Source organism: Sorghum bicolor, chromosome 1, assembly GCF_000003195.3.
Source record: "Sorghum bicolor cultivar BTx623 chromosome 1, Sorghum_bicolor_NCBIv3, whole genome shotgun sequence".
Taxonomy (NCBI): Eukaryota; Viridiplantae; Streptophyta; class Magnoliopsida; order Poales; family Poaceae; genus Sorghum; species Sorghum bicolor.
This window is the reverse complement of record NC_012870.2, coordinates 80,319,534-80,346,630: the sequence shown is the minus strand read 5'-3', so window position 1 is coordinate 80,346,630 and position 27,097 is coordinate 80,319,534. Positions and strand designations below refer to the sequence as shown.

Genomic DNA, 27,097 nt, shown 5'->3' with positions numbered 1-27,097 from the left:
ATTCCGGCAAGGCAAGGCAAAGGGCATGCAATTACGTAGGACTCAATCAACCTGCCCAACCTTTGTCTGCCTGTCCCCATCAACACCTAATGCCCAAATTGCCCATGCATATGGCCGGCCCAAGTGCTGCCTGTATGTCTGCATTGCATGCATCATCCTCAATCATTAGGTCCGCCACAGATATAGTCCGATGATCGATGACACGACCCACGGTACTCGTATCAACACTACAGTACACTATAGGCCTGTATCTATATACTGGCTGCTAGCTGCTTAGGCGAGTCTAAATGCATGTTTCATGGAAGTGACATGCGCATTAAATAGAATGTCACATAAGCAAAATTGCTGACTTGACAGAGTTATTAGGCCAGTCTCAATGGTCCGTTTCAATGCACTGTTTCCAAAACAAATATGCTGACAGAGCATCAATGAAACGAACAATGAAACAACCTCCACAATGCATGAGTTTCACCTTGATGTTTCCTAGGTTGGGAAAAACATTTAATTACTGCAAAATGATTGGATCACATGCAAGATGGTGAAACGATTTAGTCCCCAGTGGGGATTTCATCCTGTTTCACCGCGTGGGAAACAACGCCAGCGGAGTTTCACCATGGTGAAACTACTTCCTTCTCTCTCCTCTTCGTTTCATACAAAAAGTGCAGTTTTGCTGACATGGCGCTCTAATAAATGTGCATGACATCCTGGTGAAACTCCCACTGAAACTGGCCTTAAATGAAGAAGTTTCATTGAGAGGAGTTTCATCCCCATAAGAGCAAGTACAATAATGGGCTTATAGCCAAGCTAATGCTGATGTGGAGGAGAGAGATGATAGCTTGGCTCTTATGTAAGCACCAAGCTGAGCACGGATGCATAGGTACTAGTGAGTCCAAATAGCAAGTGTTGTGAGAAGAAATTGGAAAGAGAATGTGTTTTAGAGACAAGTATGAGACAACTTATTGTATAACTTGGCTTATAGCCAAGCACTTGACTCTATTATTGACCTTGCTCTAAAACTCATATGACTCGATTACCTAATTTATAATCTTGTTCATTGTGTCATAAAACTATATATTAAGACTGACCTTAGTTGCAAGTCCAGGTGGTGGCCGGACAATCTCCATCTGCACACTTCCCTTTCACTCCATTGGATTAGCAAAAGAGATTTCGATTGATCGCTGTGTGCTGTCCTGTCCTTCCAGAAGGCAGCTAGCAGCAACCATGGGCAGGGCTGCAAGCAATCTTGCGGGCAGGGGGACATGCATGCAATGGTGGCGGGCTCAATCCACATCGAATCTTGTGCCACATACATAGAGTAATAAATATAAATAAAAAAACTAATTACACAATTTATCTGTAATTTGCAAGACAAATTTTTGAATCTAGATAGTCTATAATTAAACAATATTTGTCAATACAAACGAAAGTGTGGTATCTATTTTGCAAAAAAAAAAAAGGCCTCGACCGTCACAGATACATAATGCTACACACTACTGGTATAAGCACTCAGCAGGGGGTAACTCAATTATGAGCCTGTTCGTTTTTCTTTTCAGCCGTACAATAAATTAGCGAACACTAATTTCAGTCATAGCTTTTTAGACGAGTGAACAGGCTCATCAGCATACACGCATATACATATACCAGACTGTTTTCCTCTAAATAAAAAGAAGCAGCATATACCAAGACTGGAGATACATTTTTCTCCAACACAAGACTGGAGAGAGATACAATCCACACAAGCTAGCAAATAATAAGGCTAGCTGCAGTGTGTAGAGATATCCAATTTATTTATTTTCTCATGTAGTATGGTCGTCAGAATACAAGACACCTCGCGCATGTTAATTAAATATAAGAAAGCATAACGAGACATACATAGCACATTAGCACACCATTATGTTTCCATCTACTATCTATCTATATACACAGCTACAACAGCAGGAGCTAGTTTTGTGTCTCTTTCTTCTTCATTTATATACAGAATAATCTGCTCTACTCACCACATCTACATCGTACATCAACGTGCTTCTTCAGGTCATTCCAATTCACCCCAACTCGTCTCTCTATACCAATCGCAAGCTCGCTCCCGGCTTCAGTTCTCACCTAGCTCCCAAGCTATCCAAGCACTAGCGAGTGCATTTTATATACTGACATAGACAAACCACAGCAGGAGGAACTGGGCACAACCGACCGTGGGGTCCAAGTTCTCCAGTCCATGGATATCGGGTTGCCCGGATTGCTTGCAATGCTATCTTCTTATTATTCGAAGAGTTCACGGCGGCACGACCTTGCGTGCTCAATCAATCTTGGCTTCTTCTCTTTTGGAGTTAGGCCACCCATTGTTCTCGCACCTACTGCCCCTGTGGTCCTTAGTAGTCTTGGCAACTAGTCGCAAGTGAACCGAGCTCTGCACCGCCATCACATCCTTAATACCGTCATGGAGCTGCTTGCACAGGGCATCAAGAGCCAGCATGGGGAACGGCTCTTCAATTAGAACACCAACCTGAAATGCATTAGTGTCAGTCACCAGACAGGGAGAAATACAAAGAGGGACTCATAAGCTTCAAATTAAGTGTCCAATCCAACATTTCAAAATAACACCACTAGGATTTCTGAAGATCAGTGATACTGCACTTGACAGCAACATTCACTATCTAATATATATCCGGATTACCTGGTCCCTAAATAATCAACCAGCTCCTGCAGGCATTTTTGAAAAAAAAAATGAAGTCCAAAAATCATCCACAAGTTGAGCTGTGATTAGCTTTGTACTGATACAAAATAAAAAACACTTGTTTGTACTGTTATCACATTCAAAATATTGATCTTGAAGTACTAGCTAGAGTTATTTCCAATGTTACAGAGTTGGTGACATCAAGATTATGGTACAATAATGGCTGCAACCGCTAACGAAATGCTGCTGATTTTCTGTACAGTTTAGGATGCAAGCATGATTGCCAGGATGAAAAATGACAGTAGAAACTTACTTCCTCAATGCAGAATAGTGATGCAGCACTGATAAAGGTAGCTGGAACAACAATCCATTTACATTCCTCCCAGAGTATCACTGGGAGTGTAAGATGCCACAGAACAAGGAATCTCGAAGTAAGTCTAGTGTATGACAGAGGAATAGGAATCCCCATGAGCTGCTCGCAAACACCGATTCCTTCAAGAAAACAAGACAGTTTAGACTCCTACAAAAGCAAGAAAATAAATAGCATTAGGTTACTTGATGACAGCGGGTGAATGCGCCAATCCAGTTATTGTACAACTAACAAGAGATACTAGGATGGATAGTTAGCTACCATGATGCTCCGCTTCTGTTCGTCGAGATCTAGCATTTGGAGACTCTGTGAAATGAACTCGATAATACACCGTGGTCGATGTTTCGATGCTAGAACAACGTTCAGGTCATCTTCGGCAAGCAAGCCCTGGAGGTCCCCTTTTACATCGGAGTCGAAGATTATGTGGCACTGAAACGTTCGTTGCAACACTCAATTCAGTGCAGGAGAAACACTTGAATGAACAACACACAAACACTGTAAAGCTTAGGAAGCGCATCCACAGAGTAGAGTAGAGTAGAGTAGAGTAGAGTAGAGTAGAGTAGAGTAGAGTAGAGTAGAGTAGAGTAGAGTAGAGTAGAGTAGAGCAGTCGTGAAATGAAGGAATCACTAGTTGAGTTTGTTATTCGCGGTCGAATGGCTGGGTTGAGACCTTGAGCGCGACGGGGAAGGCGAGGATGTAGTTGATGAGCGCGCGCCGGAGCGGGTCGTCGTCAGCCTGAGCCTGTCGTCCCCCGGTACGGGTATGAAGATTATTAGGATGATGCATGAGCATCCCGGCGAGGTCAGCGGCACCGGCGAGCACGCGCATCCACGCCTTGCGTCCCTCGTCGAAGCGCGCGTAGGAGGCCTCGGTGCGGAAGACGAGGAGGAGCGCGAGCGCGGGCGCGGTGAGCTGGTAGGGGAGCGAGGAGGCGGTTAGCGCGTAGTCCGGGAGGAGCGTATTGTAGGTGGCGATGGCGGCGGCGAAGGCGGTGAAGGCGGAGACGGGGGGCGCGAGGGAGAGGATGGCGCGGGAGGAGAGCGAGGTGAGGAGGTGGCGCAGGTGGCGGCGGGAGGTGCGGTGCTCCCGCCAGGCGGCGTGGTCGTAGAGCGGGCGGCGGTCGCGGACGCGGCGCTCCTGGATGGCGTCGGCCCAGTCGGGCACCGCGGAGAGAAGGGACAGCACGGGGTTCGGGGGCAGGGAGGCGGGTGGTGGTGGGTCGGGGAAGCAGCGGGTGACGTGGAGGCGGCGGGTGAAGGTGGAGCTGCTGGGGCCGGGCGGGTGCCGGCGTGGTGTCGGGGGTTTGGGCGACGGCGCCGCCATGGAATGGGACGAGGGAGGGAGGGAAGGGGTGGGGGTGAGCTCGGTCGAGTTCACAGAAAAGGCACCAACCAAAGCCCACCACCATTCGTGTGGCCGCAGGCGCAGCGCACTGGATCATCTCTGCCCAGTTGTGCAGTGCTTGTGCTTGTGCGTGAACATGACAGGTGGGGTCCAAACACAGCACCCTGGGATAACTAACTCGGGGTGAAAAAACATACAAAATACTATTTTGACTTACAAATACTCCCCAATTTTCTAGTTTTTTCTATGTCAAATTATCTTAGATATTATATCTATATTTATATTAGCGTATATAAGACTGGATCATCAATTTGCACGCAGGCCTCATGAACTAGACTGACATCACGCTTCATTTGCAGGGGGAATTGATGAAGCTAGCTGCTCCAGCAGATGCACAGAGTGCGCTCCAAATTCCATACTACAAGCGATCATCACATTATTCCATGCACATACTACTCTACTACATTACAGGACATACCAACAAGCTAATTAAAATTAAAGCAAATTACGTAGCTAACAGTGGGGCGGCTGGGGTAGTAGCAAGCAGCGCGCGGTGGAGGTATTGGCGATAGCCGTACCTCCTCAAAATTCTCCTGGATGCAGCACCGCAGAGCGACCATGGCAAATCTCGCATACCCTCTCTGCCTTGCTGTGCCCACATGCAAGTGTTCCGTGTGCACAATAACCGCGGCGGTAGCAGGTCTTGCAAATGCAGTCCGCTGAAAAAATAATGGCAGCAAGAACACACTGTGTGCGTGTGAGCAAGGGAACAACTGTGTAAGTCATTGGTTCATCTGACAACACAAGCAAAAAGATATCACAAATTAGATTCACACAAACATGTTGTGTAGTATACAACAAAAATAATCAGGAATGTTCTCCAATAAATTTAGCATAGAGAAATTAAGTTAAAAAAATGAAATAACTGGAAGCACATAGAATATTACGCTACAAGTTACTGAAAAACTATGCCTGCAGATATATAAGGTAATAGATAGGTTGCACAGGAAGTCGATCTGTAACACAGGGTGGGTAATAGCTTTACTGTTACCCTTGTTCGAAACAAAACTTACCAGGCCTCGCTTTGCTGACACAGCATAATTTGTCCCATATACTCAAAACATGAATCTGTCACTATACCAAGCATACTATAAAACTACAATGTACATCGCTGCGAGCGAACTACAGTACAGAGATAAGGCCACTGCTAGCTGAAGACCATCTAGTAATACATTTAATCTGTATAATTATGCGGAGGAGAACAGGATGTAGATTAAGATGGGTTTCATAGCTTATGCGATCAGACGTACGAGACTGGGATCAACCAGTTATTTTTTTGAAATGAATGGGATCAACCAGTTATAAGAGTCAATTTTCTCACTCATGACGCAGAGGAGATATATATTTTTTTTTTTGAAAAGTTGCAGAGGAAATTATGAAGATCTGGATTCCAAACTGTCCAAAGGATGATATGGTTGCATCGTATTATGAGAAGAATGGGACATTCACATTGCGCAGCGCTTATCGAGTAGCAATGCACAGCAGCCCATACAAGAAATGAATCTGGCATGTACAAGTGGTTCAGCTAATGGTGGGCACAACTGCTGGTCTAAGTTACTTTCTGCACCTATGCCAAAAATCTTTGAATGGAGATTGACTAATGACGGGCTAGCAACAGTGCAAAACAGGAAGTGCATAAATATGTGATGGGATCGATAGCATGTGTCAGATATGTGGGGGGGAAGAAGAGGACCGCTTTGATGCTATGGTCTCTAGCACGAAAGCTAGCTCTGAGAGAGGAACTGAGAAAGGAGTGGGATCTGCTACCTGAAAATGAACTTACCATATCAGGGCCGGGACCATTAATAATGTGTTGATGGACTCAATAGGATTCAGAAGAGCGAGGTCAGTTGCTATTTTGTTTTTGGAGATGTTGGCATCTACGGAATGATGCAAATCCGTGGAAGTGGTACAGCTTCAGTCTTTGATTCTGATAGATATGTGGTTGCTTACTGAAGGTCACTGTTGAACATCAGACACGGAGTAGAGGGGACATATATAAAAGGCAAAGCACTGGTGACTGAAACAAGATGAAGCTTACTCGAAGCGGTTAAAGAGGAACCATCCACTATTTATAAGATTGATCATTCCTTCAGCTGCTGACCTGCTGAAATACGCAATGGACAATAACAACGAGAAGAAATTGTTACTGTACAACCTGTTAAGGTTTCCGGGTTAATCCAGGGAAGACAATGAATATGCTCTTATATTAAAAAGAAAGGGCAAGGCAAGCATACACAGTGTATGAGGAAGGGAACAAAGAAAGCTGCCGTGAAAATGCAAAATAAAACTAAATTAACGAAACAGCTATTGATTGATACAGAAGGAAATGAAAAGAAGTGAAATAAATATTTCCACTGCATGCAGGGAATGGAGACATAATGCAATCTCTCAAGTTTTCACAGGATAAACAAGGACATATACCAAACAATATAGCAAGTTAAAGAAATATTGAGACGGTAACTAGTAGTGGTTTGGTAAAATTGTAGCAGTCATGATTCATGAACCCCTCAAATTTTACATGGTGAAAATCCAACTGTTTAAGTATTTTTAAGAGATAATCTCGAGAGAACTTAGGGCACTCACAATGCAACACTCTATCACAGAGTCCAAGACAATTAATTACATATTATTTATGGTATTTTGCTGATGTGGCAGCATATTTATTGAAGAAAGAGGTAGAAAAAATAAGACTCCAAGTCTTATTTAGACTCTAGGTCCACATTGTTCGAGGTAATAAATAACTTTAGACTCTATCATAGAGTCTGCATTGTGAGTGCCCTTAGTGATGAAGTGGTATATAGAATAGATGCTGAGGCATTCAGCAGCAGGTTTACTATGTAGTGGCATGCCTTGTGATGAAATCCCCTGTTACATATGTTATTATTATTATTATTATTAATTAGGATCATCAGAAAGGAAGGCGAAGATGGGACTGACCAATCCAACTGAGCGCATGACGTACCTCTGCCTTCTCTGCCGATGCCTCCTGAACAAGTGGAGCGGCAGCCGGCTACCTCCACCTGATGCAGGCACGGCGCGGAGGGACGAGCGCGGTGCAGCCGCCTCCGTCGAACGAATCCACCACCTCCTCCTCCGCTACAGCTGCAGCGGCGGCGGCGGCGGCGGCTGATGCTCATCAGTCATCTCCTGCTTTCGACGTCTGCCTAAACTTCAAGTGAAAGCAAGGAACGGTCTTATCTTACCCAACCAAAAGTGCACTTTGAACTTGCGGCATAAATACGTACGGCAATGCAATGCAAGACAATTTCTTCATCTTCTCAAACTTGAATGAAATAATAATCCCAGGGGCAAGGGCAAACCTGACCAAATGAACCTACCGTACGTGTAACCAACTACTCCCTACATTCTTTAAATAAATTATAAGACATTTTTGTCTTTTCTAAATTCATTGATTTTATAATGTATCAAGACATAAGGGTGTATATCTAGAAATGCCAAAACATCTTATAATTTAGAAATTTACAACGGAGAGAGTGAGAGTCATCGCAAATTTTGGGTCAAACGCCTGCCTCTTTCGGAGCACCCTCTCAACTCACTCATAGGCTCTGTTTTCATCTTTCGGAATGGGAATGGTTGGTTAAAGTTTCTGTAGTTCTGCAGCGCCCAGCAGGCAGGCAGATGCATGGTTCAAAGTTCCTGTAAATCACATCCTGTTAATGTCCGCTAATTGCAGCTCATGACGGTCATCGAGCAATGCAATCTGCAGCACCCAGGTAATTAGATTACACAGATGGGTTCCAAAAAAAAATTTATTTAAACCATTTATACCCACCAGCCATGCAAACAAAACACATAAAGAACATTCTAGATTCATTCCGTACACGAATCAGATATATTATAAGCATGACGTTAACTTGTAACCTCCGATTCGATAGAAAGCAACAAAAAAGAAACACATATTCCATGAACATATAGACCATGGGAACCAACAATCTACATATACCACCACCACAAGCACGTCTAGCGAAACCATCATCATCTTGAATGTACCATATCAACTAATCAGTATTCTATGCACACATTGGTTAACGCGGAAGATGGATGATCGGTGCTCAGTAGTAGCAGCGGTAAAGGTATTCGCGATAGCCATATGCAAATTCTCCAGGGAATGGATGCAGCACGGCGGAGCTATGATAGCACATCTCGCAAATCCTTTCTGCCTTGCCGTGCCCACATGCTGGTGTCTCGTGTTCAGAATCAAAGCGACGATAACAGGTCTTGCAAATGCAATCCGCTGAAAAACAATGGCAGAAACAGCATGTTGAGTTAGTGTGAGGGAACAGTAAGGATACAGAGAGACAGGTAGAGACAGAGAAATACATCTGCCATCACGACGACTACCCCACCAAATAGGAAAACCCAGGACACTATAACCTTCAGTAACTGGTTCATCTGAAAACACAAGCAGAAAAATATCAGATTCACACCAACGCGGTGTAATAGAGAACACAGTAATCTGGTACGGTTTAATCAGTTGTTACAGGTGTATTAAGATATACAAGTAGAATTGGTGATAAGTACCTAAGGGGGTGCATGTGACGACTCCATAGAAATCACTGGTACGGTTGAGCTCAAAAAAGAAGAGAGTCCTTGGAGCAGGAAGGAAGGAGAAGCAACCGGAGCGCTTGCGGCGAGCCACAAAGTTGCCATGAGTCCAGACCCCGATGCTGTGCGCCCTCAAGTGTTTGGTCACCTCACCAGGAGCAGGCTCGTACTCGTCATGCTGATGAATCAAATCAACCAATGTAATGCAATGAGAGAAGAATCATCAATAATTAAAACAGAGAGGAATGCAAGGTGAAACTAAACATCAGGATTCTGGCATATATAACCAACAGCGGTATTAATAATACATTTAGTGCAGGGGCAGATCCAGGGGCTGCACCCGGGTCCAGTCCATGTGACACCCAATAGCCCCAGGTAATATTAGCCCATTAACAGCCAATGAAAGAAGGTCCAGCCCAGCCCTAGCTAACACAGGCACACAGCGTCCCTTGGCTGCTCCCGCTTCCCAGCTCCACTTTGCGAGCTGAGGGGGTGATTGGTTTTTCTCGGTTGCGGCTGGTGCCCCCCTCCCAATCCAGATGATAATGCGCCAACTCCAGCCATCGATACACACAATTAATCCTAGTCATCGAGACTCCAATGTTTCTATGTGGCTAGGCGAAGATCGAAGGAGCTGGTGCTCGGCGGTCAGCGGCCCGGCCTCCCCTCCATCATCCACTCCCGACGTACGTACGTACGGCTGCCAGCAGGGAGAGCAAGGCACGGTACCACCGGTACGTCCTCCACTCCAACCTTGGCTCGCTAGCTCCTCCCGGCCCTAAGTAGTCGCCGTCGCTGCCCCGACCGCTCGTCGCCGACGACCTCGATCATTAGCGCACCGCGCGCCCCAATTCGATCGCTGCTCCGCGCGGTCTGTGCTCTCGGTCCGCCGTCCAGTCCAGTACCAAGCACCGACCAGGGCGTCATCACAGAAACGGGCATGCAGTCATGCATCAGTTATGGACGAGGAGGAGGGGACGATTGTGATCGACCCGGCCGGATGGCAGCCTATCCGCTTCGATCGCCGGAGTTGGTCAGACTGCCTACCCCCGCCACGACTCCAGCTAGCGGATGCCGCTCCACCAGGGTGGGGTACGTACGTACGTACTTTTGTGCTGCGGCTAACCCCAGACCTGACCTCTAATGGATCGATCATCACCGACCAGTTTACACTTAATTGCTGTGTGTGCTTATTTCATCATCGACTCATCCTCACCTCACAGCCGCAGGGCTCACACACACACGTACGTTAGTTTATTGCTCTTTTTATTAATTGTTGCATTTATTGCAGGTACATGTGCCATTATTCACTCTTACGCTGAGGCCCTAACTGCGAGGATCCGGATTGGGCACAACAACCCTACGCTTGAGGTTGATCTTCGTGGCTTGATCAAGGCGTGTGACATTCTCACGGAGGAGGCCGGGCACTTCTGAGTTGGCCATTGCAAGACTGGCGATCGAGATACTACGTACGGCATCCCGGTCCAAGGTCATTCTTCAGCTGACTTACCCAAGCAGGGTGCGGTGGTGCCGCCCAACAAGACGCAGCAGGCCGGCTACGCTCTGGGAACTTCTCTCCTGTCGTTCGAGGCGACAAGACTTCCTCGCACTGCCGTGGGCACCAGGGCCAAGCTCGACGCCGCGCTCGCCTACCGGGAGTCGCTGTGCAGGTATCTCGACGCCGGTCCTGTGGTCGCCAGCTTCCTGGTGCAGGAGCACTACCTCACCCCTCGTGACGTACGCCGACGAGCCGTACCGGTTGATTCCCGGCCGCGAATACCTTACGGAGAGATTGAGCACGGCCGGGCAAGGTCATCCCGGCCGCCCACGCAGTGGTCATCTATGGCTACCACTGTCCTGCAGGAGATGTTCGCAGTCTGCGTCTCTTGTATCAGGATAACATGAAGGATGCTCCGGTGCGGCATCTCGTGGACCCAGATGCTATCGAGCATTTTCACATACCCATCGTCGACGGACTCGTATTCACTGCGCAGCCCAAAGAGTCGCAGGATCTACTGCACCCGCGGCCACCCCCGGTTACTGTACACCCGGGTTTGTGGGACAAGATGCGTGATATCTTTATGCATGCATTAGACATTTAGACACTTGATTCATCGACTATAGGAGTTTTATTTACTCATTACGTCAACAAGCATAACTCTAGCGATGTATTGACCGATCGACATGCATGGGCCAGACTCGCTTTGAATTGTAAAGGAAAAAAAAAAGTCTATATTACTTTCCTCAACTTTCTGTTTTTTTTTTCTCTCCCTATAAACTCTAATATTAGGAAAAATATCTCTATCAACTTTTTAAAACCGTTTATCTTACCTCCCTGACCCTGACCCAGTTTTAAAGGCGGTTTTGTATTTTTCTTTTTTTTTATTTTGACCGAATTTTTAAAAAAATATAGTAAATCACAGATAAATCATAAAATAGAAAATATAATTTTGTTGGACTCCACATGAAACTTTGTACTAAAGCATATCATATTATAATATGATAAAGCATATCACAGACCATATTATGCTTTATCACAAAAACTTTGTACTAAAGCATATCATATTATAATATAATTTTGTTGGACTCCACAAGAAAAATATAATTTTGTTAGAAAATATATACATAGTGAACATATAATATGATATGCTTTAGTACAAAGTTTTTGTTGTGGCCTTAGTTATATGCTTTTCTGTAATTAATTATGATTGGTTAATTATTACTATGATTAAATTGTATTAAAAGTTTCATATTCATTGGATCATGTATGGCTTAGTTATAGATTTATTTATGTTTAACAAGCATAAACCTAAAATAAAATCTATAGCTAAGTTATATATGATTCAATGAATATAAAACTTTTACTACAATTTAAGCATATAATAATAATAATCCCACCATATAAATTTTATTACAATTAGACCAAACTACAACTATAAATTATTTCATTTAATTACAAGCATAGATCTAAAGCCGCAGTAAAAACATTTGTACTAAAACATACTATATTGTATATTCACTGTGTAGATCTACTTATATAGAGTCTAATAAAATTATATATTTTTTATTTTATGATTTTTCTGTGACTTACTATGGTTTTTTCAAAAAAAAAATCAACCCGAAATAAATAAAATAATATAATAATAGGGAAAGTCAAGGAGGTAATATAGACTTTTTTTCAATTATAAACACATGACTCGTGGCTATGAATTGTAATTGTAATGGGAAAAGCCCAGTGGACCTGTAAACACTACCAACTAGTGGGCCTATAATCTTCTAAAAAACTAGTGGGCCTATAAGTATGTATGTTAATTGGCCTATCAACACTACTACCATTTTTTTTATGGAAACGATTTTGTTACTAACTTCGTGATTATTTATTCGAATCTAATTGAATACGAATTTGTAATAAATTAAAACAATTTTATAATTTAAGAAAACATAACCTACCATTGAAACCAGTTATTATCCGATACTTGTACTTCATCAATGGTTAAATATTTATGGACACACACCCTAAAATATTTATGGATATACAGCTGTATATCGCCAAAACACGCACGCGCGCGCGCACACAGGAAAACACACACACGCCTTAGAGCAATTCACTTGCTGGCTGTAAGGTTCCTTACGGCCTTCTTACAGCCCACTCATACAATAATTAGCTATTCACTATTAATACATGGCCCACTTATCTCTCTCACAAAGGTTCTTGGTTTTTGTGTCCTGCTTCTCCTCTCTTACTTCCCTTCTCTCCTCCACATTAGCATTTAGCCAGCTTATAGCCCACCATAATACTTGCTCTTAGCGTAAGCAGACACTATAGCAAATCAGTAGGTGGGTTAGTTAATACAGTACGACCCAAAGTCATGATGTCAAGGCAGCGAATGCACTGGCAGCTAGCATGAGTGATGCAACTTGGATTAGCCCTTGGATCAAAAGAATATATGTGACATTCACTAGATTACATCTCAAACAAAAAACAATTAGACGGCTTTTGGCTAAAATCTACAGCATGACTTCCTAATTCTGGAACACAGCTCCCCATTGGATGTCTTCTCGGGCCATGCATGCCTCAACAATGGATCAATGTTTTCCATTATATACAGTCGCCCCCACAGGTCCTAAAACAAAATGGGGGCGGCAATGTATTCTACACCAACACCAACCTAAAGCCATGGTTTCCATCTTGTGGTACAGAACTCCCAAAGAATTCGATGTAGTTGGTGTTTTAATTTGAACACAGCACAAATGTCAAATACCATCACTTCAGCACCAACAAGTGAGACTAATACCCTAGCCTCCAATTCACCATGCGTCAGCTGTCATCATCTAAAGACCCAATGTAGGTCAGTTCTGTCCTCCTCACCCTCACAGCACCCTTGAGCCAGCTGCACGCTTTCAGATTAGCATGGTCACCCGTCACTCCACTTGCACCATTGCTTCCAGATGTTGTGGAGGGGCAGCTTGTGCCATCTTCGAGCAAGTTCCATGGATCTACCTCCATTTCAGGATCATGAGAAGGCAATGCTGCCTTGCTTCTGCTCGAGACATTAGTGGGCACCCAACTCACAGAACTTTTCTGTTGAGGACCTGCACCAGATGTACTGCTCTGGAGTGGTGTTAATGCAGCCAACGACAACTGAGGAGGTTGACATTGCATAGAAGGGTGCCGGGATGGTGGAAGAAGAGGCATGGCTGCTTGGATCCTCCGCCTGATTGTTTCAGGCAATTCCATGTGATCCAGCGCAGACTGCAAGATACAAAAAAAAATTAGAACAAAAGAGGCCACAGGGCTACATATGTTGCATGAAAATAATATAGGTAACAAATCAACTATTGTAAAAGGAAAAAAAATGAAGCCCTAAGCCAATCACTCTATAGAAAAGATAAAAGAAAACATACTTTGTGCAGAAAGATGGAACAGCCTAAAAGAAAAACTAGGGTATGCATTTATGAATTCAAGCAAATGAACTAACCTGTAAGCCTTCGGCTGCTTCATTATCAAATGCGGAGAAATCTCGTTGAGTTCTATTTGTCGACCTAGAGGCTGACCTCGACTTCAGCCAACTTGGTTTATAGCTGCCAAGCAGCGCATGGAGAACGCATAAAAGCCTCTCAAAAAGACTTTCACCAGGCCGATCAAGCAGGACATCCAGGGGAGGTTCCAGCAAGGAATCCATCTCCCTCCTTAAAGCATTTGCATTGGTAGGAGGAAGGGGCAAATCTGCATCTTCATAAATCATCCGCGTTGCAAGCAGGCCTAGAATTGCAGAAGCAAGTGTTTGTCTCATGCTCCTAAGAGTTTTCATAGTCAGTGTGTGTAAGAATAAGAGTGAACATTTGCTATCAAAGGAAAGTATCCTAATGATAGCCTAGGAAACCAAAGGGAGCAACCAATCAATTATCCAAAACTGGAAAGGGCTACAGAGGAAGTTTACAATACTTGAGCACACTGCTATAATCTAGTTAAAGTAGTAATAAATGTCAAGCAAATGGAAAGAACTAAGGTCACATTCATCTCTCTGATTGACATATTTGTCATCAGAAATTACAGTTTTGACTCAGTTCACTTCATTAAAAAACCACATTTGCAGATACTGCATTGCATATTATAAGTGCATCACTAAAGCATTTATAACAAGTACCACAAGGATTCATAACCCCTTCAGGACAGGCTACTGGATAGTCCATCAAATGGTCACCGACAAATTGTGTACAGAACATATAATGGACAGTAGACAAGCATGATTGAGTGCTGTAATATTCAACCAAACCCTTCTATATAATACAAAATGTGCTCATTTTTCCATCCTATGTACAAGTGATTCCAGTATGAAAAAACATTCAACAATGCCGCACAAAGCTAGATCATTTGACATAAGGCCCTGTTTGGTTCCTCATGTTTTTTTAACAACTATCACATCGAATGTTTGGACACATGCATGGAGTACTAAATATAGACTATTTAAGAAACTAAAAAGACAGCTAGAGGATAATTTGAGAGACGAATCTTTTAAGCCTAATTAGTCCATGATTGGACACTAATTACCAAATAAAACGAAATGCTACAGTACCTGTTAAACTTTAACACCTCCAACCAAACACCCCCTAAGTACAATCTATGACAAACCTATATGTATAACTATCGAAAACCCATGTTGGATCAAATACTAAGGTCAACTCTAACCAAAACATGTAAAAGTACCTGTCTGCCATGATTACTGGAAGCAATCTAATGATGAATTGGAGGCGTAACCACAATGCTGCCCGCAGAGCAGAAGCCGAAGGAGGACTTGGGTCATTACCAACCGGAGCTCTTCTGCCAATGTTTGGGCTTCCACCTCGAATTCCTTTACGACCACTTGATTTGTTTGATGGCACTTCATTTCCTAAAGGAACTGAACCAGCTTGTTTAGCACCATTCCTTGCTATTGCTTTGATATGTTCACTAATAGCCCCCATCTGTTTGATCAAATCAACAGAAAGTATACCGCGGATATCAGCAGAACTTCTGTCAATGCATGGCAATACTAATTCAGCAAGGGCTTTCTCAGTTAAATATTTATTAATTGATCTAATCGCATCAAAGCTTCTATCAACATTATGAGGGGGAGTTTTGCTAGGCCTTTTAGCATCAACAGTGTCATCCACAACTTCTCCCTCTTCAATTGACGTGACTTCCAACTTCCTTTTTGCAGCTTTATTAGCAATGACATCGCTAAGCAAGCTGGACCAACCCCATGGTTTCCAAACCTGTGCCTTTGTTGAAAGCCCTTTTCGTTGGGCAATATGAACAAGCTGCTGTCTTGTTGACCTGCGGCCAAGAATAGCGTCTTGCCCTTGTAAAATCCATTTTACATCCATAACAAGCGACTCCTGAAGCTTTCCAAGAAGGTGGACAACTTCTGAATAGAGAGGAGCGGCGTCAGGTCTAGCAAGTAGCCTTGATAGAATCACTTCAGTAAACCCTTTTTCACTATCAGAAAGGGCAAAACCCTCAGCATTTGGGGATAATGACCGAAGTGATTCAAGTGCTGTCTTGCCTGCTGCAACTTTTTCCATAAGAGCCTGTTCATCTAAAAGAAGCCTCATCTCAACCCATTGCCAATGGAACTTTGCAGGTTGAAGAGTATCAAGAAGTTGCATAAGCCTCTCTGAAAGCTTTAATTCATTATCTTTGGGGTCACAAGGCTCTGAAGCACCATCCCCCTGAATAGTTGGTGTGTTGCAATCAATAAGAGCATCCAGAAAAAGCCGGGCACGGAGAGGTATAAATGGCAATATTTTTGAATTCCTGTCCGGGCTATGGCTTTCAAGCATTGCTGCAAACTCTGAATCACCAACATCAGAAGCCAGAAGGTTATACAGACGATGTGTATTACGGAAGCAGATCTCCCGAAAAGGTTGATGTCTGGTAATATCACTTATTGCGTTTGACAGAGACTGATAAAGCTGTGGATCTTCACGGTTAAAAATATATCGTCTCCAAAGAACCATGGCAAAAATTGAGTAGGCCGGAGGAAAGATTACACTTAGAGGAAGCATCTGCTGCAACCTTGAGAGTGCAAGAATGTATGAATCTCCAAGAATATCTGCAATAAGCCCATCATAGACAGTTCTGCAGTTCCCCAATAGAATCCTAAACCAATGTACCGAAACTTCTGTGGAGTTCTCAATCCTAAAAGTTCCAGTAGGACGGGATACACCATTCGTACTTGATTTCAAACCTCTCAGGAGCTGCAGAATATCCAAACCATCTTTTATTTTTAAAGCAGCAACCATCCGCTCAAGACTAACAGCTCCATGAACAACGGCCCCCACAAGAAGAGCAGAAACAGCAGCAGATACTTTTGCAGCTCTCCCAACAAAGCCTTTCCCTGAGTTGCTGAGATCACTCGTATGATTTCCATATGCATCATGGACCTCAGGAGATGGTTGAAACTGATTGCGGTGCATCTTTGGAGGAGCAAAAGCTGCTGTAACAGCTGCAGAAGTTTCAACGGCCAGAGCTATTTCAAATGCACGGCTGAAGCGGTCCCCAAGGGTTTCTTTCAGTAAGCAAAGAGAATTGATGTGGACACGCAAAGTGTGGCGAACAAAATTTAGCGAATTACTCACAGAATTAACACCTTGATAGTTACCTCCTGCAAAGTCCAAATGTTTTGCTATCACATGCCCAGCATTCACAACAATTGCAGAAACAGCAGAAGCAACTGTTGAAAGGTCTCCATCTGGATTTGCACCTCCATTTTGCCTGATACAATCTACTAAGCCCGAAACAATGTCATGTGCAATTTGATAGCTATCTTCTTTCTCAAAAGTGGGTGGATTCCTGGGAGCTGCAAGAACTTTCTTTTCCTTCAAACTGCGCTGAACTTCATCAGCTTGCCGTTGCACTATCTCTTTCATATTCTGCACGAGTCTTGAACTCTTTCCATTCAACTTTTGGCGGACCTGCTCATCAATCTCCTCGCCTGCTGAAACCCCCGAAGAAGAAATCAAATCACCATCAATGGACCGCCCATTATCAAGCTCAGCTAACAGGCGCTGATCACAAGTGGTCCGAAAGCTTTTTTCCCACTTGGCCACACCAGACACATCTCTGTATTTCTTCAAAAAATATCTGACATAAGCAAAAGCTGTTGAACCAGGATGCCTGACAGTTGCTGAGACAGAATTTCTGTTCACTAAAGCACTTAGAACATCAGGCAAGATGTCAGTCGCAAGAAGTATGTTCTCATACCTGCAAGCATTGCACAATAAAGATATCAAAACCATATAAAATCATAACGAAGTTGAACATTGAAATGCAGCCATTACAACTGATGGACAAAGAGTCTTGTCTACCTGCTGGCTGAAACTCCTCACTGATACAACAGTACCAATTCTCATTTTATTTCCTAATTAATTATGTAGTGTATGGCTTAACCTACGTCAACCTAAGAGGCAAACTGTTAGGCATGACACTCTTAAACCTTTTTACATGGTCGCATCATAAATATCTACTAGGTGATCCCAAAAGTGGGTCTCACTGTGTGCATGGTCCCCTCTCCACACATGGACTGCATTTTCTAAGACAACCCAAAATAGCAAAGGAAGTTTAGGTGACACAAAATAGTATGATGGATACCAAATAACTTCTCGACTCTACTATTCTTTTTTGGGATAATTTTTATCTTTTAGAAAGAAAGGTTTAATTGAACGCTTAACAAGGACTCTCATGGTGGGATGGGATCATTAACAACTAAAGCATGTCTATGCATTAAAACTAGAATAAAAAAGCAGATCTTAAATTGTAGATATTGCAAAAATAACAAGTATGCAAAGTTTGCATATACTGCTCCCAAATGAACTCAAATCAGAATCTGCACATACATTTTACATAAACATATATGCCAAAACAGATAACAAAGAGAGAGAAATTCCCCCAGATAAATATAACTCCCAGCATTTAAAGAGATATGTAATGCTTTAGTAGTGGCCAAACATCCTTGACAGCTGATATGTTTAAAGTGTTCAGATTAGTCATATAAAAACAGTACTACCAGAACATAATAATTATATAGTACTTTCTACTAAAGATAATTTTAGTATGAAAACAATGATCCATAATGCTTATTGTAAAAGGTTTTGTCCAAAACATCATATATTCTTCTTTTTTATTCCCTCCTGCGACCTGTTTCTCATTTGTGTAAACAAATCATTGCATAAAAGCTTTTGGAAAACAGCAGAACATCAGAATGAACATACCTAAGCAGAGATGAGAACACAAGTGCCTCGCTGACCTGACAAACTTGGTGATCTCTGTTCCTCGTATGCATAGAACTCCTCCCAGGTTGGCCGGAAGAGCCCATTCCACCACGAATCTTCGCTAGTAACCATACAAGGAACCTCGCACCAGAGACTAAATCACAGCATGTATCCAGTACATAGAGAACTGACAGCAGTTCTTCATCACCTAGTCTCCATTTGGATGCCGTTTTATCATCAGGCTGCAGAGAAAGGATGCTTATAGAATTGGTAGCTTTAGCAGCTGTCATTTCATTTCCTTCAACAAGTTGTCTTACTGATTTCAACAACCACGAAGAGACAGATCGTCTTTCAAGCAATCTAAGTCTTTTTAGTGACTTCCCAATTTCAGTCAGATTTGCTGCCCTCGTGTGATCAAAATCTTTAACATTATCGCCATCGATATTAGGTTTATGATGGGGACAGCTCACCTTGCTTTCACAGACATGACTAGTAGATGCCCCCTGGCTTCCTTCGATTCTAGCAGCTGCAAGTTGTGCAAGACTTTGTGTTTTACGAACCACTTTTGCCCTACCCCTAGAAGTTTGCTTAATAGATTTCTGTACAGGTTCAATGTTGAAAGATTCTTGTAACTTTGTGCCTTTCCTCACCCACCAAATATCTTCCTCGTCCGACTGAATCAATGGAAACCCTTGGAAAGGGGTGGCGCTATCATCCAATTTCTGCCCCTTGAACCTCATACAATCCTCGCATCCACTTTTTGCTTCTCCAGTCTCAACTTGTGAGAGCGTTGACGTTGCTGATTCTTGATAGCTTGTTTTGATTTGGCCAGGTTCTGATTCCACTAGGGGAGGATATGTAAAACCCAACAGACTTGACAATAGAGCTTTGACATCTTCTACTTGTTCTGGCGCTCTTCCATGCTTATCACCTCCTGATGCAACTGGAAGATCACTCTGCTTCCGAATGCAGGAACTTGCAGCATACCCACCTCTGCCACTTGCATAAAATGAGTGACCACATGAAAGCTCTGAGAGAACAAGGCGTCGCTCGCTGGAGTATGTTGACATCATCTCATATAACTGTTGCTCTTCTGCAGTCCTAGTTTCCTCAAGAATATCAAATAAAGAAGACCCAGGAAGCTGCTTTAAAGTTCTATGATGCCTCCTTTTTCTTTCAACATCCAACATTGTGTCATTCTTGTCAGTAATTCCACTAATAATTAGCTGCCTGACATAAGCCTGAGGAAAAAATATACCATTGCGGATAAGTTCTACGATGAGAAGATCCACCCGGGTAAAACCTGCAACACTGCTAACTTCATGCTGATCCAACCAACACACGATGATATCATGCAGTGGACCAGGGCTTTCAAAGATATCATTTGTATCCTTCTTATCATCCACATTCTTTGCCTTACTTCGCAATCCAGAAGAATCATCCGCAGTAGCTGCTGTCAAACAAGCATCAGTCAATGAAGAACCTTTGGTGATAGTATTCAGGGTAACGCGAGTGCTACTCTTAGAACGAGACAAATTATTCATCTCATCCATTTTATTCTTCAAGATAGACACTGCTATATGTATCTGAGACAAATCTCTTCTTCCTGTAAATTTTACATTCTGAGAGGGAGATGCTCGGCAATCACGGTAATCACATGTCGCCCATTCACAAAGGAAAAATATAGAACAGATAAGGGATAGCTCAACAGTCCCAATCCACATCAGAGAAGACTGCAAACAGGGGCTGACTTCTTTAATCCATCTCTCTTCCATTAAAGCGTCAGATAAATCATTAAAGAGTGAAGAATATGCCACTGACAAATTTCCTGTGACAAGAGCTTTGTCCAAAGCCTGTACCACTTTGGCTGCACCACGTGCTTGAAGATTAGGGTTAGCAACAGTTGCGAGATCATATGCACGTTTCTGAATTGAACAAACAGCATAACCACAGGACAAATACCGATAAGCATCACGCCTCTTAGAACTTGAAATTCCGCCACCACTAGTTATCTTCAACAAAGCACCTCTACCATATACATCAGGAACCACAAATGATGGGAGAGGAAAGCAATCCAAAGAAACAAATGTATCTGGTACTGCAAGTACCATGTATCGCAGTAACTCTGCTATAACAGAAGAAACTGAAGGCCTTTTTGGACTATCAGCAACAGAAGCGTCATTGAGACGTCTCACTAGAAGTTCCACAAACATGCGCACATATGTTTGTGAGAGAGTAATGGTGTCAACCAGACCAAGCATAATAGGCAAAAGAAGCTCAAAAACATCAACCGAGTCTCTCTCCTGAACAAAGGAGATAAATAGATCAATAATTTCAATAGATGAATACGAACTGAAACATAAACTTTGACGTCGATTGAACTCTCGAACAGAAGTACCTGGAGTTGGTTAGATAGCCATTCGATAAGTACCGAGGGAACAAGCAATTCTTCTGTGAGATGCCATTGGATGAGACGAACCATATAACGCCATTTGAAGTGCACCAATGGTTCTTCACTGTCTCCAGCAGCTGGAGATGCTTCTGTTTTAATTTTTATTTGATTGGTTCCAGCAGTAAGTCCTGGTGATGACTGCTCTCTAAAAGATGGAGGTACAACAGCACCCTCTTTAGAACAAAATTCGTCCAAAATCTGCTGTAAATATTCAACAACATCCTTTGTCCACTGATTAGATCGTTGATTATCAGAAGCAGCTACTGAAATACTGTTAGGTGTCTGTCGGGTCTGTAGCTATATAAAAATTACATGTCATCACAATGGTGCAATGTGGCATTTGGTAGTAAACAAGAGATAGGTCGCAAGAGATTCCAAACCTGATTCAGGTACGTGACTTTAATAAACCATGTTGCTCTTAGTAATGGGACATTATATCGAATGAGACCCTCAAAAAGTGATTTCCTACGGTAACCATGAGGAACGTGCTCAGACAATGAACGCAGTCGCTTGTTTGGCTGAGCAAGGGCCTGCAAGGCAATAGTGGATGTAAAGAAAGGAGAATACTTAATGTAAGCGAGCTGAGCTCATTGCTGCAGCACCAGCGTAACAGAAGTTAAAACGGCATTCAGCACCATAAATCAAATACTCCAAGCTGTATAACTTTGAATTCCACAGATGCAACACGTGAAAAAGGCTAATGCTCGCTATCCCAACTAGCAAGACTGTTCAAGATTTTAAATGTCAAAAGCAACCTCACAGTAAGAATGGCCATATGTCCTTAGCTGTTATTCTAAGCAGAACATCTAACTATCATGCGAAGGCAAGCTTGAGAATTTGCAAATTTAGATAGCAAACCTGAAATATTTACCGAGGTTCCATTGAACAAAACATTATATTATAACAAAAAATGACAGGTTAGTCTGCTCGACCTCAGCCCATTTTCTGCGTGCGTCTTCATTACATGGCCTTTGCTCTGGGTAAACTCCAGGCTTGATCAATAGAGATCCAGAAAGAGGAACTCCATAAACTTGGCCAGCCTATTGAGAAAGAAAGGGCGTCAGTTTTTTTATGTTTAACACAATGTTACATAATAGGAGGGATTATATTTTTGCAGGCACCAGCACTAAAGAAAATACAGAACAAATACCTTTCTCTTTTGAGCACGAGATTCGTTGATCGCTCTTAAACGCTTCTTTAATGCCTTCATCAAAGAATGAATGTGACAAAGTGTTAGTGTAGCCTTATCTGAGAAAACCATACAACAAAGAAAAGGAAAAGGGAAGGGAACAGAAGGTTTGAGGAAAAAAAAGATAAATTATTAGATCATGGTCCAACAAGAAGGTAGCATCCACTATCCTGGAAGGTTTAACGATACCTTAAGAGGAAAACATAAGTCTATGCAGTACATTCAGTAGAATGTGCAGGTTGTGAATATCAAAACATGAAGAACAAAATCCTGAAGGGACCCCAAATCGCACAATAAAAACAACGAACTAAGTTGACAAACTGAAATTCAATGCTATTTCTCCATTCCAATTGCTGCAATATCATCCATTTCAAGCATTACAGCCTTAGTACATGTAGTTTTGAGTATCTTTGATACAAGAATGCCAAAAGCAAACTTTTCATCAGAATTCTTTCGGGGTACCGAAGGTAATTTTTCAGGGTGCATGTTTATGCCAAGTTACCGACTATGTTATTGTAAGCAAGAACTTCATAATTAAACAATGTTCGCTGGCCACAGAAGCAGTCTGTTCTAGGGCTTGTAAACAAAATTTAGTAGAACAACATATAAGGCGATGTTATCGGCCTAGCACATTTCAGTACAAAGCAACAAAACATCTCTTTCAATTATCTGTGAAGAGGTATCAGATGGCATGACCAATGGCAAGTTGATGTGGGGTTAAAAATACAAAAATAGGGCATGGATGGGAATGTCAAATGCCGTCAAACAATGTAAAAAACAGTGCTACATGATAATTAATTATAGCATTTCCTTGTGGGTGAATATCCATTCTGTCCTCTCTTTTTACAGAAGTAGCCTTTCTTGCGAACAAGAAAACAAACTTTTGCATCATAATGGGAAAACAGGACTGCCTTACAAGTTATTCAGTAAATATAGAAAGATTATCCTTACCTCCTTGCACTTTATGATTGCATCTGGCTTACAGAAGTATGGGATCTGGCTGAGTACAATCTCTCTTGCTTCCTATCAAGCCCAGGAAAATTTAATTTCAGTCAATGCACTAGATTGTTGGAATATGTCCAAACTGTGGAAGTGAAAGCAAAGTACAAATGAATACAATAACAAATAAGAGGTTATGATTGTCTAAACTCCTAAAAGTTTTGGCTGCGGTGGAAAAAAAAGAATAGCATGATGTCCATAATGTATTGTCTGCAACTTCTGTTTCCATACACACCTCAATTCCTTCAACAGTCTCCTTATACCCAGCTTGCGCATACTCTTTGGTTAATGTCTCTTCAGGACAGTTTGGTGTTTGTGGATAGAAGTCAGGTGGCCCAAGCCTACAGAAGAGACATAATGTAAAAGGTATGCTATAGGATCAAATGAAATCATGTCATAGGACAAAGCAACAGTTCTAAGTTGTAAACAAAAGAACATATGAAATTGTTGTTTTATAAGCAGAAATCATGTCAAAGCTAAAAGGGAGGACCAAAAAAAAGGAAGGGAATCATAACCAGTCAGAGATAATAAGCATGCAATGCAAACAAAAGAACAGTCGTAAGTGAAGTGGCTTTGGTCCATAAGTTAAGACATACTTGTTATTAAGTGCCTCTTTGTCACACTTTAGCTTGTATGGAGCTAGCTGTTGCTGCCGCCTGAAAGATAGGGGTGTTCGGGAGAAAAAGAAATAGTTACACGACAGTGGGAAAAAATGCACAAGCAAAATATAAACAAGAAATAGAGTACTGGAAGTGAGGTCACTGCTACTTCCTACTGCACCACAGCACCTTCAATTCCAAACGAGCAAGTGAAGGTGGCACAATTATATCTACACTTGAAGTGATACATATCTTCTAGTTGTTATTATTATACAATAGACATGGGAAGTTTACGAAACATGTATATTAAAGCCCAACTACTGGCAACAGTTCACCCGCACCAAAAGATTGAAGTATAACATAGTTCAATAGAAATAGCGACGATGAGCACTTGGTTATTTGGTAGACTGCAACATGCTATTCAGACTTTTGAAAGCATGATTCTCTAGGCAATGCATTCGTGTAGGTGGTTGAATCATGTGATGATGAGAAGAAGTAAGTGGAAAGGCTCAACACGAAAGTTATTCAAGGACGAAGCAAGTAGAGAATAGTGTGATTACAAGCTATATATGTTCATTCATTGAAAGGATTTTGCACTTGTTAAAATACAAAGTATGTGACAAGCTACTTTATCGAGGGCGGTGATGGATAGCAGTTTTGTACGAGGATAAACACAAATCCTGCTGACAATATAGCCTTTGAAAAAGTGTCATTATTACTGCCTATAAAATCCGAAGCGCCGCCGCATCATGGTACTACAGTGCCTACTCAGCAACTACACCAATCAAATAAGTTGCAACAGCAGGTGGCTATTGTTGTAAACAAACGTCTAACACCCTGTACAGGGAAACAGGGGTAGAGTGTCACCTGGAGCTGACGGGGTAACCAGAGGAGGAGGACGAAAACGGGGAGGATTCCGACCTCGCGGCGTCCCTGCCGCTGCTGAAGCCAGCGCTGTTGCCGGCGTACCTCTGCATGGCCCTCCCCCCAGCAAGTCACCTGAGCGGCGCCCCCGGCATGAGCACGGATCAGGGCGCTCTGCTGCGGCACGGGGGTGGGGGAAGCCTGTTTTATTTGTCGTCGGTCAGGCACCGGCCGGAAGAGCGGAGAGCAAGAGGAGCCGGGCGGGCGGGAAGAAATCGGAGCGAGGTCGATCACTGCAGAGCAGCAGGGTTGAGGAAGAGAGTCAGGTCAGCGGAGAGGAGTAAAGTTTTTTTGTGTGTTGTTTTGTTTTGGATTTGGAATTAAAAAATAGCAGCACAGCGGCTAAGGAGCGGCAGATCGCGGGGCGGGCGAAACCCTAGGCGCGGATCAGGGTCAGGGGAGTGGATTGGAGAGGAAGGAGGAAGCGGGGAGGTGAGAGGAGATCCGCGCGCGGGCGGATCCCGAATCGGCGAGAGTAGTAGTAGGGTTTTAGGTGGAGAGGAGGAGGCTGACCTCACCTTGTGCGAAAATCGGGCGGAGAAAATGGCGGACCTCGGGGGAGCGGGGGCTAGGGTTTGGTGGCGGAGCGGGGACGGGGAGCAGGGTGGAGGAAGCGAGCGGCGGGGGAGGAGGAGTGACGAGTGGGTGGGTGGGTGGATCCTCTTCCCCTGGGTCTCGTTGCTGCTGCTGCTGCGGCGGTGGTGGTTGGTAAAGGGAGGGAATGGTGGTGTTGCTCTCCTTCTCTGCTGCTGCTGCTGCGTGCGGGATGCGTTCGGGTGTCGGGAGGAAGAAAGGAAACCATACGACTCACGCGACACGAGCGCCCCCACCCGCAGCTGCCGCTCAGGCGGCGCCGTCCGTCCGTCTCCGTCTTCCTTGTCCGTCTCCGTCCGTCCGTCCGTCCGTCTCTTCTTCCTCTTCCGTTATTAATAATACAGTACTGTAGTAACGCCACGCCGTGCTGACCGTTGACTCATCTCCTGTTCCGTTTGCTGCCGTGGCCGTGATGGTTTCCGATCGTCAGCCAGCCACCCGTGAAAGAGGATGAGGACAGCAGCAGCAGGATGATGAGAGTGACCCGTGTTTGGGATTTTCTCGACAAATCTCCTGTCGGCCTACAATATAGTAGTTACATAGTGGGATATGAAACTCGTGGTACGGTCAAGCTGCTTTCTTGTGCTCCTTGCTGCTATCCATTCTATTCTACTGCTCTGCACTGTAGATTATAGAGCTATTTATTGCTGCTGTGATTTTAGATTATACATCTATTATGCATCATGTTCAACGAGTAATCCCTAAATGACGTGCATAGCTGCTATCGGTTTAATTCCGTGCGTCCAGATTTCATGTGAAGACAGTGATTGATCTATTATACAACAAGTATTCCAAAATTGTGCATATATTTGATTGTAACTTTAGGCTTCGTTTAGGAAGCCCAAACCATAGGGACAACCCGATCTTTCTTTGGGCATGATCCCACATGAAATTGCGGGACGGTTACAAATTTCTTCGATGTTTGGAAGCGCGCACGAGGGGCCAGCCTTGCCCTATCCCTGCCTCCCTGGGCATCGCTCCCTGACCCCGAACACCTAGGGGCCACTCCTGGCCTCGCTGTGCGACTGATCGCACGTGCCGCACAACAGCTATGAATATGATGGAGGAAGGAAATCAAAGAGCAACAAGAGTCATATGAGAGAAATAGCATGGATTAATTAGCCCACAAAAATCCATGTTGGAGTTGTCGTGTCCCATACATGCCTTACATAGCTCTTAAAGGAAGCCTTAATGTGAATAGTGTTTCGTTGACTTTTCGATTATACTTCTCTGAATGCATGTGTATAGGTATAAATCTTTTTATGTCTCATATTTTTTAGATAGTGTTATACTTAGCACGTGTAAAATGGCACTTTTGGATAAAAAGAGCATCCATCTTGATGTGTTTGACAATATAAAACCAAGTAGAGCTAACTTAGAATCTCCTTTGTTTTCTAAATTTACATGTATAATCTTTGCTTATGAGTCCTGAGTATAATGTAAAATCACTGATATTTCATCTAAGACGAAATTCATGTTTGTCTTTTACTTTAATTTCGCTCATTCCAAACCTTTAAAGGAAGCATTCCCTCGAATTTTATAGAGCTTACTTTTCTAAATTTATAGTAACGT

At 43.1% G+C, this 27,097-nt stretch overlaps 3 protein-coding genes across 6 annotated transcripts; all 3 read right to left on the bottom strand.

The window, feature by feature from the left end:
- On the bottom strand, window positions 1,767–4,458 carry LOC8059522 (UPF0187 protein At3g61320, chloroplastic). Its single transcript, XM_002465981.2, has 4 exons — window positions 3,712–4,458; window positions 3,303–3,470; window positions 2,985–3,191; window positions 1,767–2,500 (listed from the first exon to the last, which is right to left on the bottom strand). The coding sequence occupies exons 1-4, from the start codon at window positions 4,363–4,365 to the stop codon at window positions 2,294–2,296; spliced, it is 1,236 nt and encodes a 411-aa protein (XP_002466026.1). The 5' UTR covers window positions 4,366–4,458; the 3' UTR covers window positions 1,767–2,293.
- On the bottom strand, window positions 8,249–9,579 carry LOC8059521. Its single transcript, XM_021453732.1, has 4 exons — window positions 9,457–9,579; window positions 8,992–9,193; window positions 8,791–8,862; window positions 8,249–8,704 (listed from the first exon to the last, which is right to left on the bottom strand). Exons 1-4 carry the CDS (start codon window positions 9,577–9,579, stop codon window positions 8,523–8,525), a joined length of 579 nt encoding a protein of 192 aa, XP_021309407.1. The 3' UTR covers window positions 8,249–8,522.
- LOC8059520 (mediator of RNA polymerase II transcription subunit 12) lies at window positions 12,909–25,694 on the bottom strand. Of its 4 annotated transcripts, none has more exons than XM_021451596.1 (13): window positions 25,445–25,692; window positions 24,875–25,164; window positions 24,005–24,064; window positions 23,644–23,749; window positions 23,361–23,432; window positions 22,371–22,424; window positions 22,153–22,260; window positions 21,601–21,750; window positions 21,167–21,517; window positions 18,769–21,071; window positions 15,224–17,761; window positions 13,995–14,313; window positions 12,909–13,768 (listed from the first exon to the last, which is right to left on the bottom strand). In XM_021451596.1, exons 2-13 carry the CDS (start codon window positions 24,982–24,984, stop codon window positions 13,334–13,336), a joined length of 6,606 nt encoding a protein of 2,201 aa, XP_021307271.1. In that variant the 5' UTR covers window positions 24,985–25,164; window positions 25,445–25,692; the 3' UTR covers window positions 12,909–13,333. The 4 variants fall into 4 exon arrangements, with proteins under 4 accessions (XP_021307271.1, XP_002466024.1, XP_021307272.1 ...); XM_002465979.2 differs by having other exon boundaries at window positions 25,450–25,692; XM_021451597.1 differs by having other exon boundaries at window positions 21,167–21,511; window positions 24,875–25,692.

Excerpts from the sequence above, each read along its gene's own strand:
- LOC8059521 (XM_021453732.1), bottom strand. The coding sequence starts at position 9,579 with ATGGCTGGAGTTGGCGCATTATCATCTGGATTGGGAGGGGGGCACCAG. Across the intron at positions 8,863-8,991 it reads CGTCACATGCACCCCCTTAG|ATGAACCAGTTACTGAAGGT; the intron begins GTACTTATCACC and ends TTGTGTTTTCAG. Across the intron at positions 8,705-8,790 it reads TAGTCGTCGTGATGGCAGAT|CGGATTGCATTTGCAAGACC; the intron begins GTATTTCTCTGT and ends ATTGTTTTTCAG.
- LOC8059522 (XM_002465981.2), bottom strand. The coding sequence starts at position 4,365 with ATGGCGGCGCCGTCGCCCAAACCCCCGACACCACGCCGGCACCCGCCC. Across the intron at positions 3,471-3,711 it reads CCTTCCCCGTCGCGCTCAAG|TGCCACATAATCTTCGACTC; the intron begins GTCTCAACCCAG and ends CGAACGTTTCAG. Across the intron at positions 2,501-2,984 it reads CACTATTCTGCATTGAGGAA|GTTGGTGTTCTAATTGAAGA; the intron begins GTAAGTTTCTAC and ends AATGCATTTCAG.
- LOC8059520 (XM_021451596.1), bottom strand. The coding sequence starts at position 24,984 with ATGCAGAGGTACGCCGGCAACAGCGCTGGCTTCAGCAGCGGCAGGGAC. Across the intron at positions 24,065-24,874 it reads GGTTACCCCGTCAGCTCCAG|GCGGCAGCAACAGCTAGCTC; the intron begins GTGACACTCTAC and ends CCTATCTTTCAG. Across the intron at positions 14,314-15,223 it reads CCAGTAATCATGGCAGACAG|GAGCATGAGACAAACACTTG; the intron begins GTACTTTTACAT and ends GAAAACTCTTAG.